General features: G+C 33.9%; 1 protein-coding gene across 1 annotated transcript in view; it reads left to right on the forward strand.

Annotated features, from left to right (window-relative positions):
* The window catches only part of LRP1B (LDL receptor related protein 1B), a 2,023,931-nt gene that overhangs the window by 869,736 nt on the left and 1,136,761 nt on the right, over positions 1-17,434 (forward strand). Inside the window, exon 4 of the mRNA XM_058301027.2 lies at positions 15,628-15,747. Within this exon, the coding sequence (XP_058157010.1) occupies positions 15,628-15,747 (120 nt within the window). The remainder of the gene's footprint in view (positions 1-15,627; positions 15,748-17,434) is intronic.

Genomic DNA, 17,434 nt, shown 5'->3' on the forward strand with positions numbered 1-17,434 from the left:
AGTATCATAATAAGTTTTTAGCTTGTCCTCATTGTCATCCAATTGTTCTATTATTTTTAACAGCTGTTTGGGTTATAAATTGTTCCACAATCTGATTCAATTAAATTTGGCCTACTTTCTAAGAACAAACTCTGAGCCTTGTTCTGACTCCAGGAAGACTGTTCTTAACTTTTTCTTCCATGGTTCCTTTTTAAACATCTAGCTTACCATGGTTTAGTTTATTACTCTCATGGAGCTATCAGCAGCCTTTTATTGCTTACCACCAAAATTTCCACTGTTTTAATCGTGTCCTAGGCTTGAAACTTTTCTCTGTTTCAAGTAAAATCAGTTCCTTTGGAAAGATATACTAAACTGTTCAAGCCTGCCTTTCCCCCCAAGGAAAAAGCTTTGCATCACTGCCCTGGAACTTGGGGTAGGTACCTATGCTTTATGAGAGGTGTTCTGTGTGAGAACAGTTATCTCTGGTATTATTAGTTTGCCTGTCTTGGAATGGAACCTCTGCCCTATGAGTGAATTGGTATCCATTATTCTTGGTCTGCCACTCCTTAGGTTTCTTCTCTAAGCATTTTTGCCTTCTGTTTTTAATTTAGTGTCCTTTCCTTTTACTGTACCTATTGCTATCCAAGCCAGAATTCCTCTGGTTCACTCTCTTCAGAGTAGACCTTCAGTGTTCCTCTGTAATATTCGGAAGAAGGGATCGATCTAACATGTTCTTTCAATCAATTATCTTGTTTACATCTCCACCCACACCATTCCCACTCCCTCTGATTTTAAAGATAGAAAATGCCTCCAATTCCTCAGCCTTTCCAGGATTTTGGGGTTGTCTTGATTTGCACCCTGGCTCTCCAGTGAGGACTGCCATGCTGCACAACTTCATTGCACTCCTTTCTAATCACAGTCTATTTGAATAGTATGCACTGTGCATTGTGGAATTATGCAGTATACAACCTATGTGGTTTGGATACTGTAGTCCTGATTGTCATCCTCCTGATCTCCTTCAGCCCCTGGTTTAGATTTTATTTTCTTTGTACTGAAAAGACATAAGTCATTCAACACCTATTTATTGCTTTTATGCATCTAAAGTTTTATTGATACACTTTGTTTACTCTAGATTTATTTCTTATTTTCTTTATCTTTGTGAATTTGTGACTTTCTTATTTTTTATTGATATTTTATTGGGATTTTTGAAAAGTGAAGAAGTGAAGAAATATGTTCAATAGCTTTTTTTAAGAAATCTTTTTGGCTAATTTGTGCCAGGAATGGTATAGGGTCTTTGCATTTGGCTTAGTTCATTCCTATTGTGTTGAACAAATAAATACATTCCCAAGGTTATTGATGAATCCTATGGCCTGGGACTCATTCAGAGATTTAAGGGAATGATATTTATCTTTTGAAGGGACTATTTTTAACTTCTATTTTCATGTAAAATACATTTAATCACTGTAGCAGTTTGATATGGTTATGAATTCCAAAAATAGGTATCAGATTCTGTTTGTAATCTGGTCTATATCTGAGTGTGATTAAGATATTATTAGGGCTTTGATTGGCCCACTTCATTAGGGCATTCATTAGGGGACTCACAGATAAAAGGCATGGCAAAGGCAGAGTTGAGGGTTTTTGATGTTGGAGTTTGATGCTGAAATCTTAAGCTGGAGCCTCAGGAAGTAAGCATACAGAAGAAAGAGAAGCAAGTCCCAGGAAGCGAGGAACCCAGGAAGCTGGAACCATCACAGACATCGGCAGCCATCTTGCTCCAACACATGAAAATAGACTTTGGTGAGGGAAGTAATTTATGCTTTGTGGCCTGGCATCTGTAAGTTCCTATCCCAAATAAACACTCTTTATAAAAACAAACCAATTTCTCTATTTTGCATCAGCACACCTTGGCTGACTAATACAATCACAAACACCTCTAACCTAAGAAATATGAAGAAATTCAGCTATTAATAATGAAGACCTTTAAAAAGGAGTTTTATCTACCAATGCTGTCTCTCTTCCTCCAACCCAATTGCTTACTAATTCCATCCTGTTATATTTTCTCTCATGTAAATTATATATTTATAAAAATATATAATTATAAACATATTTTATATCATCCTTCCTTAACTGTATTTTCATTTCATTATCCTTCTAATGCTAGGCAGGGAAAATTCCTTCACTGAATATATGCAAATTTTCCTTGGTAATTTTATTTTTCTTAAACCTTTGTGGTCAATTGGTTAATTTTTCCTTCAAGCACACTTTATCTCTAGATCCAACTTAATATACTAATAAGGCAAAGACCTGATCTTGGTTATTTTATTATTAGTGAGTATAACACATCATCCTTACTGTAAACTCCATTGCAAAACACTTCTGCAAGATGTAGAAAGTTCCACAACACTCCAGCTTTCCCAGTCCAAAATATCTACTACATTTAGATTTCTTTCCTATCCCTGCATTTATATGATACTTTACAAATTATAGAGCATTTTTTTACTAATTGCATATTTTAATAAGCCCATTAACTTATTGCTAGATCAGAGGATAAGGCTCAAAAAGGTTAAGAAACTAGGCAAATCTCCATATGTCTGGTAAGAGAAAGCCCAATTAGACATGTATCCTCCATTTTAATGTTAAGAGCTCACTTCATTTTATCATGAGTGCCTTGTCTATTCTTATATATAAAGAAATATGGAAATGAAAATTGCTGAATTTCTTAGGTTGAGATGATGTTGAGGATGATATAATATAATTAATATAAATGGGACATATATTGAGCATTTACAATGTACCAGATGCTAAGCTAAGCACTTCTATTGAATAAATGTATTTAAACTTTATGCCATCCCTATGAACTCCATAATATCATTTTCATTATATGATTTGGCTTGAAAGGATAACTGCACAAGCATATGTTGAACTTTATTTATATTTTGTCATATCCTCTAATAGCTGAAACTGATTTAAATATATTTTCCTTATAAAAAATTCCCATGAAGATTATAGTTTATTATTTGGCAATCGTTGCCAATGGATATAGAAGCCAAGTCCATGTTTTCAAAACACAAGATAGATTAATATTTCTTCTCATTTTATTGTGCCTTGGCAGCTAGATTTTAATTTTCCATGCAACAAAACCTGTTTAAAAGTTTTGCATATTTATAATTTATAATTTTAGAATTCAGAATGCCATTACAACAAAAAATTGGAACTTAAATCTACGAAATTAATAGAAAAAAATATTTGGCCACCCAAATTAAGTATTTTTACTTCCAATGTGAACCAAAGAGATAGGAAGATTTCCATTTTTCCTAAAACTACAGATATAATAAAAAATTTTAAAAAAGTGTCTTAGCATTGGCGAGGCATACATTCTGCTTTTTTATAGTTATTAATACCTTTGTTTTATTTTTATTCTTCAAAATAACATAGAATTTGCATAACTTAGAGTTATATTCCTGGAGGAATATATGAGAAAACATCCATCAAAATATGAAAGTAAAATGACTTTTCAAGGTAATAAATAAGATAATATGAGAATATTAGAGTTGAGTAGATATTTCCCAATCCATTCTAGCTTCTGGTTGACCAATAGAGATGAGTAAAATGTTCCAGTGTACCATTCCCCCATGGAATCTTTGAACAACTAGTGGAAACTTGCAGAGATATCTCCTAATCTCCCTGGGTCCCTGGCCCTGTTCCTAAGGTAGTAGATTAGCCCCTATCCTCATATTGGGATTCCTATATGTCAGTGATAATATATTAGGTGATACCCTGAAAGACTGAAACAGGAAACTCACTGTGGTTTCACCTTCCCAGTTCTTGCCCCAAGGCAGAAGTAGCTTGTAGATAGCTAAAACAGAATTAGAAACAATTAATTCAAAGTAGCTTTTGGCAAAGGATTACTTGCTTTTAGTGACAAAATTATAGCACCTGTGAGGGGGAGAAAATAAATTTCATAGGGAATAGAGGAAGAATTTGCATTACATAAGTGGGAGGATTCCTAAGGCCACAAGAAAGCACAAGCCTAGGACAAAACACAGGCTCAGAAAGATAGAGTTAACCCTGCAGATCACATTTGCCTCAGGTTTTTCTATTTAATATGAGGGCTAAACTCTGAAGGAAAGCACCAGTCAACACAGTGCCAATTTGTAAAGACTGAAAGGTTTTTGTTTTTGTTTGCATTGGTTTGTTAATTTTGTTAGCTCCTGGCACTCAAGGAAATCTCTTGTCATATCACTAGCTAGATACAAACTTATGGAACAAACAGATCATGAGTGAAATAAAAATTAACACTTAAAATGTACAGTGTTCAACAAAAGATTACAAGACAAATAAAGAAACAGGAAATTATGGACCATCCAAAGGAGCAAGTTAAAAATCCAGAGACCATCAATGAAGAAGACAATACTCTAGATTTACCAAAGACTTTAAGGTAAAAAAATGACTCTCAATATACTCAAGGAGATCAAGGCAATTTTAAAAGGGAACAAAACAGAAGTGGTAGAGTTGAAGACCACAATAAGTGAAATGAAAATATGCCTAGAGGGTTTCAATAGCATATTGGTTCTGGTGAAAGAATCAGTGAACCCAAAGACATGACAGTTGAAAATGGTGCAGGTGAGGAGCAAAAAATAAAGTATTTTAAAAAGTGGACAAAACTCAAGAGGCATGTCATACACCATCAAACACACCAGTGTTGGTACTGTGAGAGCAGAAGAAGAAGAAGGAAAGAGAGGGGCACAAGGAATATAAAAGAAGTAAAGGCAGGAAACTACCCAAATTTAATAAAAACACGTATATGAAACTATTCAGTTAGCCCAAGGAATATCAAAAAGGATAAATTTATGGAAAACCATGCTGAGATACATATTAGTCAAATTGTGAATGCCGAGCACAAGAAAAAAGGACAACATATTATGTATAAGGGAGAACCAAATAGATTGTTTCTATTTCTTATCAGAAACCATGGAGGCATGAAATATTTAAAGTACTCATGAAAACACTAGCCAACCAAAAATTTTATATATAACTAGACTGTCTTTCAGAAATTAAGGATAGATTAATAGGTTAATATATTACCAGGGGAAGTGGACTTGGCCCAGTGGTTAGGGCATCCATCTACCACATGAGAGGTCTGTGGTTCAAACCCTGGGCCTCCTTGACCCGTGTGGAGCTGGCCCACGTGCAGTGCTGATGTGTGCAAGGAGTGCCGTGCCACGCAGGGGTGTCCCCGTGTAGGGGAGCCCCACGCGCAAGGAGTGTGACCTGTAAGGAGAACCACCCAGCGTAAAAGAAAGTTCATCCTGCCCAGGAATGGTGCCGCACACACGAAGAGCTGACACACCAAGATGACACAACACCAAAAAAAAAGAAACACAGATTCCTGTGCCACTGACAACAACAGAAGCGACAAAGAAGAACATGCAGCAAATAGACACAGAGAACAGACAACTTGGGGGAGGGGGGGGAGGGAAGGGGAGAGAAATTTTAAAAATTTAAAAAAATACATTACCAGGTAAACAAAAGCTGATGGAGTTCATCACCACTAGATTTGTTCCATGGCAATGGTAAAGGTAGTCCTTCACACTGAAAGGAATGGACACAAGAGAGTGGATCAAAGCAGTATAAATAAAGAACTCCAGTAAAGGTAGCCATATTGGAATTTCTTAGTGCCAGTATTACTGTGTGACATTTTTTTGGTACACGCAATGTATAAAGATGTAACTTGTAACAAAGGCAAAACTATGGGGGACATGGATATAGGTACAGTGTATGTATATGCTATTAAAGTTAATTTGGGATCAAATGAAACATGATTGTTACAGATTTAGGTTGTTAAATCTAAGTCCTATTCTAACCAGAAAGAAAATATATGAAAAATCCATAAAGAAAGAAATGAAATGGTACAAGTGGTGCAATACAAAAAAAATCAAATAAATATGACAGTAGGATTAAAGAAAGAATTGAGGAACAAAAATGGTACAAGATTTTAAAAGACCAAGTAACACAATGGTAGAAGAAAGTCCTGCATTACCAGTAGTTACTTTAAATATAAATGGATTAAATTCTCTAGTCAAAAGGCAGAGATTATTACACTGGAAAAAAAATAAGCATTCCCAACTAACTATATGCTCTTTACAGGAAACTCATCGTAAACTCAATTACAAAAGTGGATTGAAGGTGAAAGAGTGGAAAAAATGCACTACGCAGTGACTCAAACAGATAATTGCACACCTATGTTCATAGCAGCACTGTGAATATAATTAACACCTCTTAATTATATATTTTACTGTGGTTAAAAGGGAAAATTTAGTTGTATATATTATTGGAATAAAAATTTAAAAAGCACTTCCACTCACATTTCCTTGGAAATCAATAGTTACATGGTTCTACCCAAATGAAAGGAGAGGTAGAACATTACAGTCTTTGGCTGGATATCCACTCCTCGAAAATAACTCTGCATTATACAAGAGAAAAACATATATCTTGTGCAGCTAGCAGTGTTTACCATATAGGCTAAAAGTGTTTCATGAGGAAATTTGTTAATTAAATTACTAAGCTCCCATAAAAATAGAATAAAATGCAACAATGTAAAAGAATGGGGAGATCTACATGTGTGAGTAAGCACATATATAAAAACATACACATATATGCATGTATGTATACTTTATAAAAAATAGAATCAAATATAAATCCAAATCTCATTCCATAGAATATTCACATAGACCACATGGTGGGCCTACAACTTCCACCTCATGATAACATGGTTTAATTGTAGGGATTTTGTTTTTTATTCTTAAAAGGGTAATATAACTCTGTGACATTATTATGCAAAATGAAAGTTATGAAATAACAGTTTTTTCATGTGTTTTAATTAAAAAAGTATTTAAAATAATTGCTTAATAGTTCTGGTGAATTTTTTGTTAGAATTTTAAAAATTTTATATACAGATAATTGTATTTCTGTAAATAGAGACAGCCACACTTCTTTCTTTCTACTTGGTATGCCTTTTGTTTCTTTTTATTCCTTCATTGCAGTGACTAGGACTTCCAGTACATTCTTGTACATGAGTAGTAAGAGCAGACATCCTTGTCTTATTACTGATCTTGGGGTGAAAGAAATCAGTCAGGTTGAAAAATTCCCTTCAATTATTACAGTTACAAGGCCCTAAAGAGTCTAATGCAAGGTACCATAAGAGGGACTTTCTCACCCAAAGTTTGCCATGTATTGATAACAACATGGCAGGCAACATCTACAAGGGTTCAGCTTTCCTCCCTCCTTTTAAGCTCCATAGTTTCAGCTTTTTCTGATCTCAGTTATAGGCTAGCATAGGGCTAGTCTCTCTCCCCAGGGCTCATTTCTTTCCAGCTCAGCTGCTCTGGTCTCTTCACAAGGTCAGCTGTAGGCCATCAGGATCATCTCTCTTCCCTGGGCCTCTGGTGTGTCTAATGAGCTTTCTCTCTTCCTCTATGTTTTTCTCTGTGTGTATCTACTTCTGTTGAGAGTCTGTTTTTTCAGTCCACCAAGGGCCCTGGGACTTAATGCTTAGTCACACTTTAATGACATGGTTGAATCAAAGCCCTGATTTTAACCTAATTTAATCAGACATCTCAGCTATATCTAATACAGTCAAAGAGTTATCTATCACACCCAGAGGAACAGACCAATTTACAAACATAATCTCTCTTTTTGGAATTCATAAATAATCTCAAACTGCCACATGAAAATTACCACAAAATGGCCCACAAACATTAAACTATAAAGTTTCTGAAAGAAAAAAGTAGAAAATAGTAGAAAAATCCATGACTTCGGGATAGGCAAAGATTTCTTAGATTTAATACCAAAAGCAGGATTCATAAAAGAAAAAATATTGAGAATCTGGATTTCATCAAAATTACAAACTTCTGCTCTTTGAAAACATGGATAAGGGAATAAAAAGAGAAGTGGAAAGCTAGGAAAAAATATTTGTGTAGCATGGATCTCATAATGGACTGGTATCAAGATTATACTTAAAAACTTAAAACTATATAATAAGAAAACAAAAAATCTTATCAAAAACCAGGCAAAAGTTTTGAGCAGATACTTCACTAAAGAAAATGTAAAACTAAGCATAAAAAAGGATGATCAATATTATTTGCCATTAGGGAAATGCAAATTTGTAATTTTTAGGAGGTACCAGGAATTGAACCTGGGATCTTGTGTGAAGTGAGTTACGCCCACTTTTCAGGAAAAGTTAATTAAAATCACAATGGAATACACTTGCAAACATATTAGTATGCCTAAGAAATACCCTGAAAATATCAAGAGCTAGTAAGAATGTAGAACAATGGGGTGATTCATATTTTGGTGGCTGTGATGATTAAGTTCATGTGTCAATTTGGCCAGGTTTTAATGTCCAGTTGTTTATTCAAGTAAGCACTGCCTTGATTGTTACTGTAAGAACATTTCATGCACTTAAATTCATCAATAAGTTGATTGCATTTATGCCTGATTACATCTCAATCAACTGAGGAGATTGCAGTATTGAGAGAAGTCTCCTCCAGTCAGTTGAAGGCTTTAAAAGGCAAGTGATGACTTCAGAAGTCAAAAGGGAGAATTTCCATTTGTATTTCAGCAAGCCAGCTTCTGCTGGGTAATTCATCAAAAACCTTCATCAGAGTTACCAGCTTGCAGCTTGTCCCAAAGAATTTGGACTTGTGCTTCCATCCGTATAGTCATGTGAGACAATTCTCATAGAGAGATCATAATATTTACGATATTGCCTGCTAGTTGTTTCCCTAGAGAACTCTGACTAATACAGTGCTAGAAAAGCAAAGTGATACAGCTACTTAGGCAAGCAGTTGGGCAATTTCTTGTAAAGTGAAACAGTGCTTATCATATGACCCAGGAATCCCACCTTTACTCAAGTGAAATGGTAACCTATGTTCATACAAAACCATATATAAATATTTATAGCAATGCTGTTCATAATAACCTAAACTGGAAACAGTACAAATGTCCTTCACTTGAGAAATAAACTGTGGTACATCTTTGTAATGGGATACTACTCAGGAATAAGAAGAAATGAACTGCTGATACTCACAATAACATGACTAAATCCCAAATGCACTATGCTATAGGAAAGAAGCCAGACTCAAAATGTTATACACTAGATGATTCTACTTATATGATATTCAAGAAAAGGCAAAACCATAGATCGCTGAATGCCAAAGGCTGGTAGTGGGAAAAAGGGTTGGCCATAGAGGAGCGCAGAGGAATTTTGGAGTATGATGATCCTGTTCTATATCTTAATGGATAGTATTGGTTACATGACTATATGTAATTGTCAAAACTGTACATTAAAGGGGAGCAGATATAGCTCAAGTGGTTGAGCACCTGTTTCCCAAGGTCCTGGACTCAATCTCCAGTACCTCAAAAATAGAACAAAACAAAAAAACTGTACATTAAAAAAAGTGAATTTTACTGTATATAAACTGTACTTCAACACAAAAGTGAATTAAAAAAGTCTTAAAATAGGAATTCCCTTAATGCAGTGTCTTTGTATATAAGGATACTGAAAATCTGAAGCAAGGACAGTAGTCTAGCATTAGCAAAAAGATTATGACGAATTCACGCTGGCAGTCATAAGCAGCAGCTTGATCTCTGCAAGCTAGTTCACACTGCTTCTTACTAGGCCAAGGAAACAAGGGTGAGAGGATGATTGATGTGATGCAAATTATCACCATTCTAAATATGTCAAGCATATGTCCTGCTGACAGGAAGGACTGTCTGGCATGGTAAGTAGCTGCATCAGTTTTTCAATCTCCAAATTAAAAAGTGAGTGTAATACTTATTTTTTACTGTGTTACATAAAGAAAGAATATTTTCCCCATTACTATGATTGTAATTATTGGTTAAAAAGCATTTTTAATATTAGCAGAGTTCAAGGAGAGGATTTATTACTAAAATCAAAATATTATCCCATTGTATAAAATATCTCACGTAACTTATTTATTTGGAAGGTGCCTATATCTTTTGTGCGTCCAAAGAGTTTCTTTAAGTTCTAATTTCCTCTCTCAAGGGAAACATATAACTTACGAGCACACAGATAAAATAGTACAGCTATGTTCTCATCTTCCTGCTAACTCCAATACATGATCAATGCAGATGGTTTGATTATGGATCATAAATGCTATTGACCACACCATGGTTTATCTGATGCCTCCCCAAACAAAATTGTAAATAGTGGCTCTCTGGCTTAGAGATATTCATAGAAACAAAGAAATCAGAGAAATCTAACAGTAATAACTTGTAGTTGTTGGAATCTGTTTGCCAGCCTCTAATCCTGTTGTCCTGTTTTCGCTCTGAAGCACTTCAGCACAATTTACTAGCACGTGCTTTCATAACTATATACCTGCATACACCTGTAGAAATGTTTTGTAAATCCCAGTGCTGTTAGAAAGCAAAATAATCCCTAAAGACTGGGCAGACACTTATATAAGTATTTGGGGGAAATTGCTTGTCTGAATTTTTAATTGACCCATGCTTATGTAGCAAATTAAATGTGGATGTACATTTACTTCAAAGATTAATATTCATATTTTATAACACAGGGAGGCTAATATTTAAAATTCTTCATTTCCTGTGGTTAGTATTTCTCTATACTTTGGAAACTTTGCATTCAGGGAAAGATTTTAGGTGAATCTACCAAAAAGAGTATCTTTTCCAGAAGACATCAAAACATACAAGTATTAAAGGGCAAAATTAGAATCATGTCATATTACACATCAAAGTATAAGAGAGAACACTTTTATTATAAAACAAAACATAGTCCCAAATCACTTGGAAAGTATGTAAATTATAGACTATTAAGTAGAAAATCTGTGTACTGAAAAGATGGATAAGCTTAAATGGTGAAATGAAAATTAAAATGATAAAAAAATAATTACTTGGTGTCAGGCAATATTTGAAGAACTCTGCGTGACTTACCACATTTAAGCCTCACAAGAACATTATTATCCCATATTAGAAATGAATAACAACAGGCATAGAAAGTAGAAGTCATGGCATTACTTAACTAACAGTTCCAATATTTCAAGGAGATGGTAACTCTTTTCATACTAGTCTGTACGCACCACCCTCCAGGTAGTTCAAGGTTGGAGAGAACAGAAAGATATAACTTGTGGAGTATGGATTTTCTACTTTGGATTGAGACAGGAAAGAGAAAGAGTTGTGCTGAAGGGATTAAATGGAGAATAATGCATTTTGAGTACTGAGTTAATATGTCTGCCATAAAATAAATAAATTAGATCTTACCATCTCCATCATTCCCTTTATGCTCTAAATATATCTTAGTGTTTTCTGTGAGAATTATTTCCTACTTCCTCTTTCTGTCCCAATCCCTTACTGCACTCACCTCTGACCCCCACGACTCCACTGAAATCCTTTTTAAAGTTCTTAATTGATCCTATTAGGAAATCCAGAGCATTTTCAAGGCTTAATCCAAGTATATTTCTCAAGGAGTTTAACATTCACTTCCCCACTTTCTTCAATTGGCTGTTCACTCTTGTGTGTGAGGGTTTCTATGCTTTCCCACCTATGTATTTTGTTATTTCTCATTTTTCCTGGTTGAAGAATCTACTTCTGCTTGCCACTCAGATGTAGAAGTTCTCCTCTAAGTTTCTCTTCTTATATCCTAAATATTCTTTATAAGGGATGATTTTTCACTCTTTAGATTGCAATTACCAACTGTATGTTCATAATTTCTGAATCTGAATCACTAATCTAGAATTTTTTTCTGAGATATACCTAAATTCTCAACCTTTCTTGCCAACATATTAAACTAAGCATTATCTTGCCAACATATTAAACTAAGCATAGTCAAAAGTAAACTTAATGTTTTACTCCCAAACTTTGAATCCTCCTGCTATTCTTAACTTATTTTTTGGTACTATTAATATCATCTCATTATGTTCTCACCAAGTTTTTGGCCATTCATGCTTCCAAATAGTCATCATTCTATTTTATGCCATTGCCATTTCTAGCCTTTTCTTTCTTCACTGTCTTTCCTCATCTTTTTCCCTGTTATTAAGTACTTTCAACCAATACAAATTAGAGTATATCATTTCTATCCTCAATAACCAGCAATGATTCCCATTGCCTAAACAGAAAATTCTAATTATTCTGTGAATTAATTCACCTTGATTTGGACTGTAACAATTTCTAAACCCATTTCCTAACCAAACAGTATGTATTAGCTGCATAGGATTATTTATGATCGTATATTTCTTGTATCCTTTCACGCTGTTTTCTCATACATTCCCTTATGTCTAGAATACACTCTCATAAATTTTACCTCTTGAAATGCTCCTTATCTTTTAAGTCTCTCATCTTAAATGAAACTTCTTCCACAACTATTTCCCAGATACCTTCCTTCATTTCCAGCCCCTGGATAATCCTATTTTTCTAAAATATAATACTTTTTATTTAGTATATATGTCCTTCTGCCACAAATTATATTTTCTTATATTGATGTCCTTCCCACCCAACACATCCCACTTCAACATTCATATTTTGAATGTCTTAATTTGTTTAAAGCAATTTTGTACCTATAGAACCCAAGGAGAGTGCTTAGCATTGACTAGATGCTCAACAAATATTGATCTAAAGCAGTATATAAATCCAAAGCAATTTTGGACTGATTACAACATAATTAAGCAAGATTTGACAACTCAGTTACCTAACTTTAAGAGGTAAATGAACTATCTTTAGGACCTAGTTTAATTGAAGGGCCTGGAAATGATACCTGAGAATATTAATCCTCAACTAAAGTCAAGCTATTTTTGATTTAGTGATTCATTCATCCTACAAAAATTATGAAATGTTTCTTGTATCTATAGTTTATTGCTAAACCTAGAATAATGAACAAACAAGAACCAAAAGATAAAAAAGAAAAAGGAAGGATATTAATATACTACAGTTCTGACCTTCCCTTGATTGTACAGTGGGAATTAGAGCAGTTTTTAAGAACACAGTCTTTGGAGTCAGACTGACCTGGTTTCAAGTAGAAGCTCTGCCATATATATTGTAAAATCTTAGGTTATTACCAACCATTCAGTTTCCTCATCTTGGAAGTGAATATGACAATATCATATATATTTTAGGCTGTTGTGAAGTTTCAAAGAGATTACATATGTAAAGAACTTGACATGTTATAATTTCTTAATCTGTATCAAGAGATACTAGTTGAGTAAACCAAAATGTAGATAACTTCTGTAATACAAAGCAAAAACTTCATAATATTTGAAGAACTACTAATATATTTTCAGAGACCAAATCAGTGGTCTTTGTACCTTATATAAATATTAGCATTTAGTTTCAGAGTGCTTTATGAATTTCAAACCTACAAGTCAGATGTAGTTGATTTGTATGTATCTTGGTTAAAGTTAAATCAGAGAAACAGAAACTGTTCCAGGTATTTCAAGAGAAAGGAATTTAATATAAGGTATTAGTTGCTCACATAAATATTGCAATCGAAAGAGGTGGAAATCAGAAGTTAAAAAGGGCACACATAGATTTCAAACTATGGTACTTCAGTTTTGGTCCACATAAGGAAAAAGCCCTGACACAGGATGCATTTTCGAAAAGTGCATAGAAAGTCAGAAAAACACCAGGAAGTTGATGAGAAAATGGGATTTAGCAAAGGAGACTATAAAATAGGAGGAAAATCATGAGTGTGGTGGCCTACAAGCAAAGTGATGAATGCATATCAGGAAGGAGGAGTTATCAATTGTGTCAAATACTGCTGGTCGGCCAAGTAATTTGAGGACCGAGGAAAGGCCATTGCACTTATTGTACTTATTGTCATGGGATGCCTTTACGTGAGCAGTTTCTGTGGCACGGTGGAGGTGAAAGCCCTATGTAGTGGGATTAAGATAGTTTCAGAGGGGAAAAGGAAATGGTACCCACTTTTATTTTTGTTTTTTAACTTTTGTTGCAATGACAAATAGAGGAATTGGCAATAGTAAGTAGTGGGTGCAGTGAGGTCAAGGTTTTTATTTATTTTTTTAAGAGCATGTGTGCACACTTAGAATGAGCTTATACAGGGGTTGGCAAATATTTTCTATAAAGGGCCAGATAGTAAATATTTTAAGTCTTGTGGTCCATATGGTCTCTGGGGCAGCTACTCTACTCTGCCATTGCAATATGAAAACAGTCATAGACAATATATAAATAAATGGCATGGCTATATTCCAATAACGTTTAATATATATATATATATATATATATATATATATATATATATATATATATATATGTATAAAGACAGGGTCCCTAGTTTGCCAACTCTGATCTAATATAAATAGGGGGAATGATTATTTGGAGAAGGAGTGGAAGTAATGTCTTTAAGCAGGTGAGGGGAGATGGGGTTTGGTGACTAGGCTGAGTAGGGATTGCAGTTTTAATGATGAGTCCAACAAGGTTTAAAAGGCAAGAGTGACAGGAATATGTGGAGGTGGGAAGACATAGGCTGTAAATCTGAGGAAAATATTTTCTGATTGCTTCATTTTTTTCAGAGGAGTAGGAAGCTAGATAAAATTATTTAAGTGAGCTTTAGGAAAGAAGTTTGGAGGTGTTAGAAGAGATACTGAATGAAATATTTTTCTTAATGAGTAGAAGAGTAATTGGCTAAGGAAATACCACAGATAATTAAATTTTTAGTATATTTTCATACAGGAATGTTCCAGATGTTCTTTTTTCCACATTGGGCTTTTCTTTTCATTTATGTTTTATTATAATTTACATTTTTTTTCCTGAAGCACCAGGTAAATTTGTGGCAAATATCAACATATCGTGAATCATTTTAATTTAATTTTCAAAGCCATTTCTTATTTTCCCTCAGGGGGAAAAGAGAAACAATGGCATTGTCACAATCTATTAATGCCCTAATTTTTATACAGCAGAATCAGTCACACATTCTATCCAGATATATTTCTAGTTTAGCAAATCTTATTCCTGTTAGAAATTATATGTGCAGTGAATACTCTCCTGTCACTTCATTGCCATTTCATGTATTTATCATATTGAATCCCAGTTTGTCTGAGGGTATGCTAAATTTTGCTTCAATGATGTATTTGCTCTGAAAGAGTTCAGATAAAATGAAATATATTATGACTAATATTTGCCTAATATTATGCTACCATTGGAAAATAAATTATTGAAATGGAATATATTGAGTGCTGTGAAGGTTACACATGGATTGCTAAGTCAAAACAAGCCACAAAAGATAGAAAATCAATTGATGTGTCAGATAGAAAAAGCATAAATGAGGAAATCAACCACTGAGTTGACATTTTTCTTCTCAAAATAATTTAATTTACCAGAATTTGAAGCTTGGAACATATGTAATAAGCTAAAAAGTGAGACCAAACAGACTGATCATAAATTTTATTAACAATGCTTCCAACAAATGCAAACCAATATATTTTAGAAGAAATAGATATAGTGTCTTCTCTGGACAATCCCAGAAATTTCCTAGTAGACCAATGAAAACTATGTTATTAGAGTGTATGAACTAATTAAATAAAAATGATGTTTAATATAAAAATAAAACTGTATACATATGTGCACAAATTTACGAATATATCTGTTTTTCCTCTACAGAACTTTTACCCAATTGCCAGCATTTGAATTGTCAGCATAAATGTGCAATTCTCAGAAATAATACAAGATGTTACTGTGATGATGGGTTTGAAGTAAGAGAAGATGGAAGAAGTTGCAAAGGTAAGTATGACATTTGACTCTATTCTAAATTTTATTTTTATAGAGTCTTTGTTACCTGAAATTTAATAAAGTATCTTTGAGAACCTACCATGTTTTCTATAAAGTGCTAATGTTAACTTATTTGTTAGTTTCTTGAGATTTAAAAGTTATCACTCCTCCCAATAAATGCATAAACATTACAGATATGGATTTACACAAATCAGTTTTTAATTCATATTGCAATAATGTCAAAACTAAAATAATGGAAAATGTTTTGGGTAACCATAAAAAAATACATTATTTTAACTTAATAAATGTTTTGAGACTGTTATTTGGCTGTAATGTAGTAAACATATTGGTAACTAATTAAGGTTACTAAAAGCTGATTATGTAATGTTTTTTAAAATTAATGAATTAATAATTCTGGCAACTGTTAGAATTCTGTCAATGGCGATATTAATGAACATACATTTGTGTAAAAATATTCATGTAACTATGTTTTTCTCAGTTTATTAATTCTTGCTTTTGTGAACTTTTTACAGTAGTGTTTATCTCCCCAATTACTTTCCTCTGCTCTGCTGAACAATTCTAGGTTACTTCACTGTTCTATTGATAGATAGACTCTTATACACACATACCCACATATATCCATATTTACTACACAGAGACACACATGATATATATTTTTATGCATAGATTCAAGGTTATTTTAATATATATAACCTGTCTAATGTATAAATCCTACATACACTCTTCTATGGCATTTAGAATCATATATAAAAATATATATAAAATATTGAATCGCATATAAAATCAGATTACTGCATTGTTAGAGCCACTAATAAATGTTTTCCAAAGAAAGATTCTCTGCTGATTATTTCAAACCTTTGCTTTAATATTGTCACTTTTACCTTAAGTCAGAAACTTAAAGTTAAATGAATCTTTATAAAGAATATTCTTCAAAATCCTAATGTCCAAGTGAGAAAAGTAAGGCCTTGAAAAATTAAGACTTAAGTCTGCACGTCTTCTCATTTATACAGGTGTGACTAAAACTCATACCTTCAGAGCCCACTTATTCTTTTCCTAAAGAGACTCATTGCCTTTTAGGTACATTTGGCCCTTGTTTTGTAGAAGTAGAGAGAGGTTCAATTATTTGTGTACAGAAAGGCCAGGACTCAGGAATAATTTTGGGAAGGAAAAAAGATTTATTTATGACTGGTCAGGCTCGGAGCTTCTCATTCAAAATCGAAACCCTTAACAAGATTTTTGAGTTCTTTTTATACAGAGGAAGGGCCAAATGATTCTTTGTTTCAGTGCTCAGTAAGTTTGAATTAACATATATGTTCCACTCCTAGGTAAGCTTTTAGCACATTTGGTTTGCATTTTCCCTGAATATTTAAAGTTTATAGAGTTTACATTGCTAAACTGGTTTTCCAGGACTGGAGATGTTGTCATGGTTACCAAGGGCAGGGCTGCAGTTCTCACTGTCCCAAATGCACAGCTCAGGACACATACAGCTCAGATTATTTACCTAGAGATGAACAGCTCCCCTCCCCCCCCCCCCCCATAGCCTACATCATTTCCCCCCTTTATGACAACTTATCTTGCTAAATTTTGGCATAATTATTTTTGGAGTTATGAGGTGGGTGGATGTTCTTTTTTTTTTTTTTTTTTGACTGATTATCCCACTTGTCATTTCCCAGTGAGG

This window comes from Dasypus novemcinctus, chromosome 7, assembly GCF_030445035.2.
Source record: "Dasypus novemcinctus isolate mDasNov1 chromosome 7, mDasNov1.1.hap2, whole genome shotgun sequence".
NCBI classification, from domain to species: domain Eukaryota; kingdom Metazoa; phylum Chordata; class Mammalia; order Cingulata; family Dasypodidae; genus Dasypus; species Dasypus novemcinctus.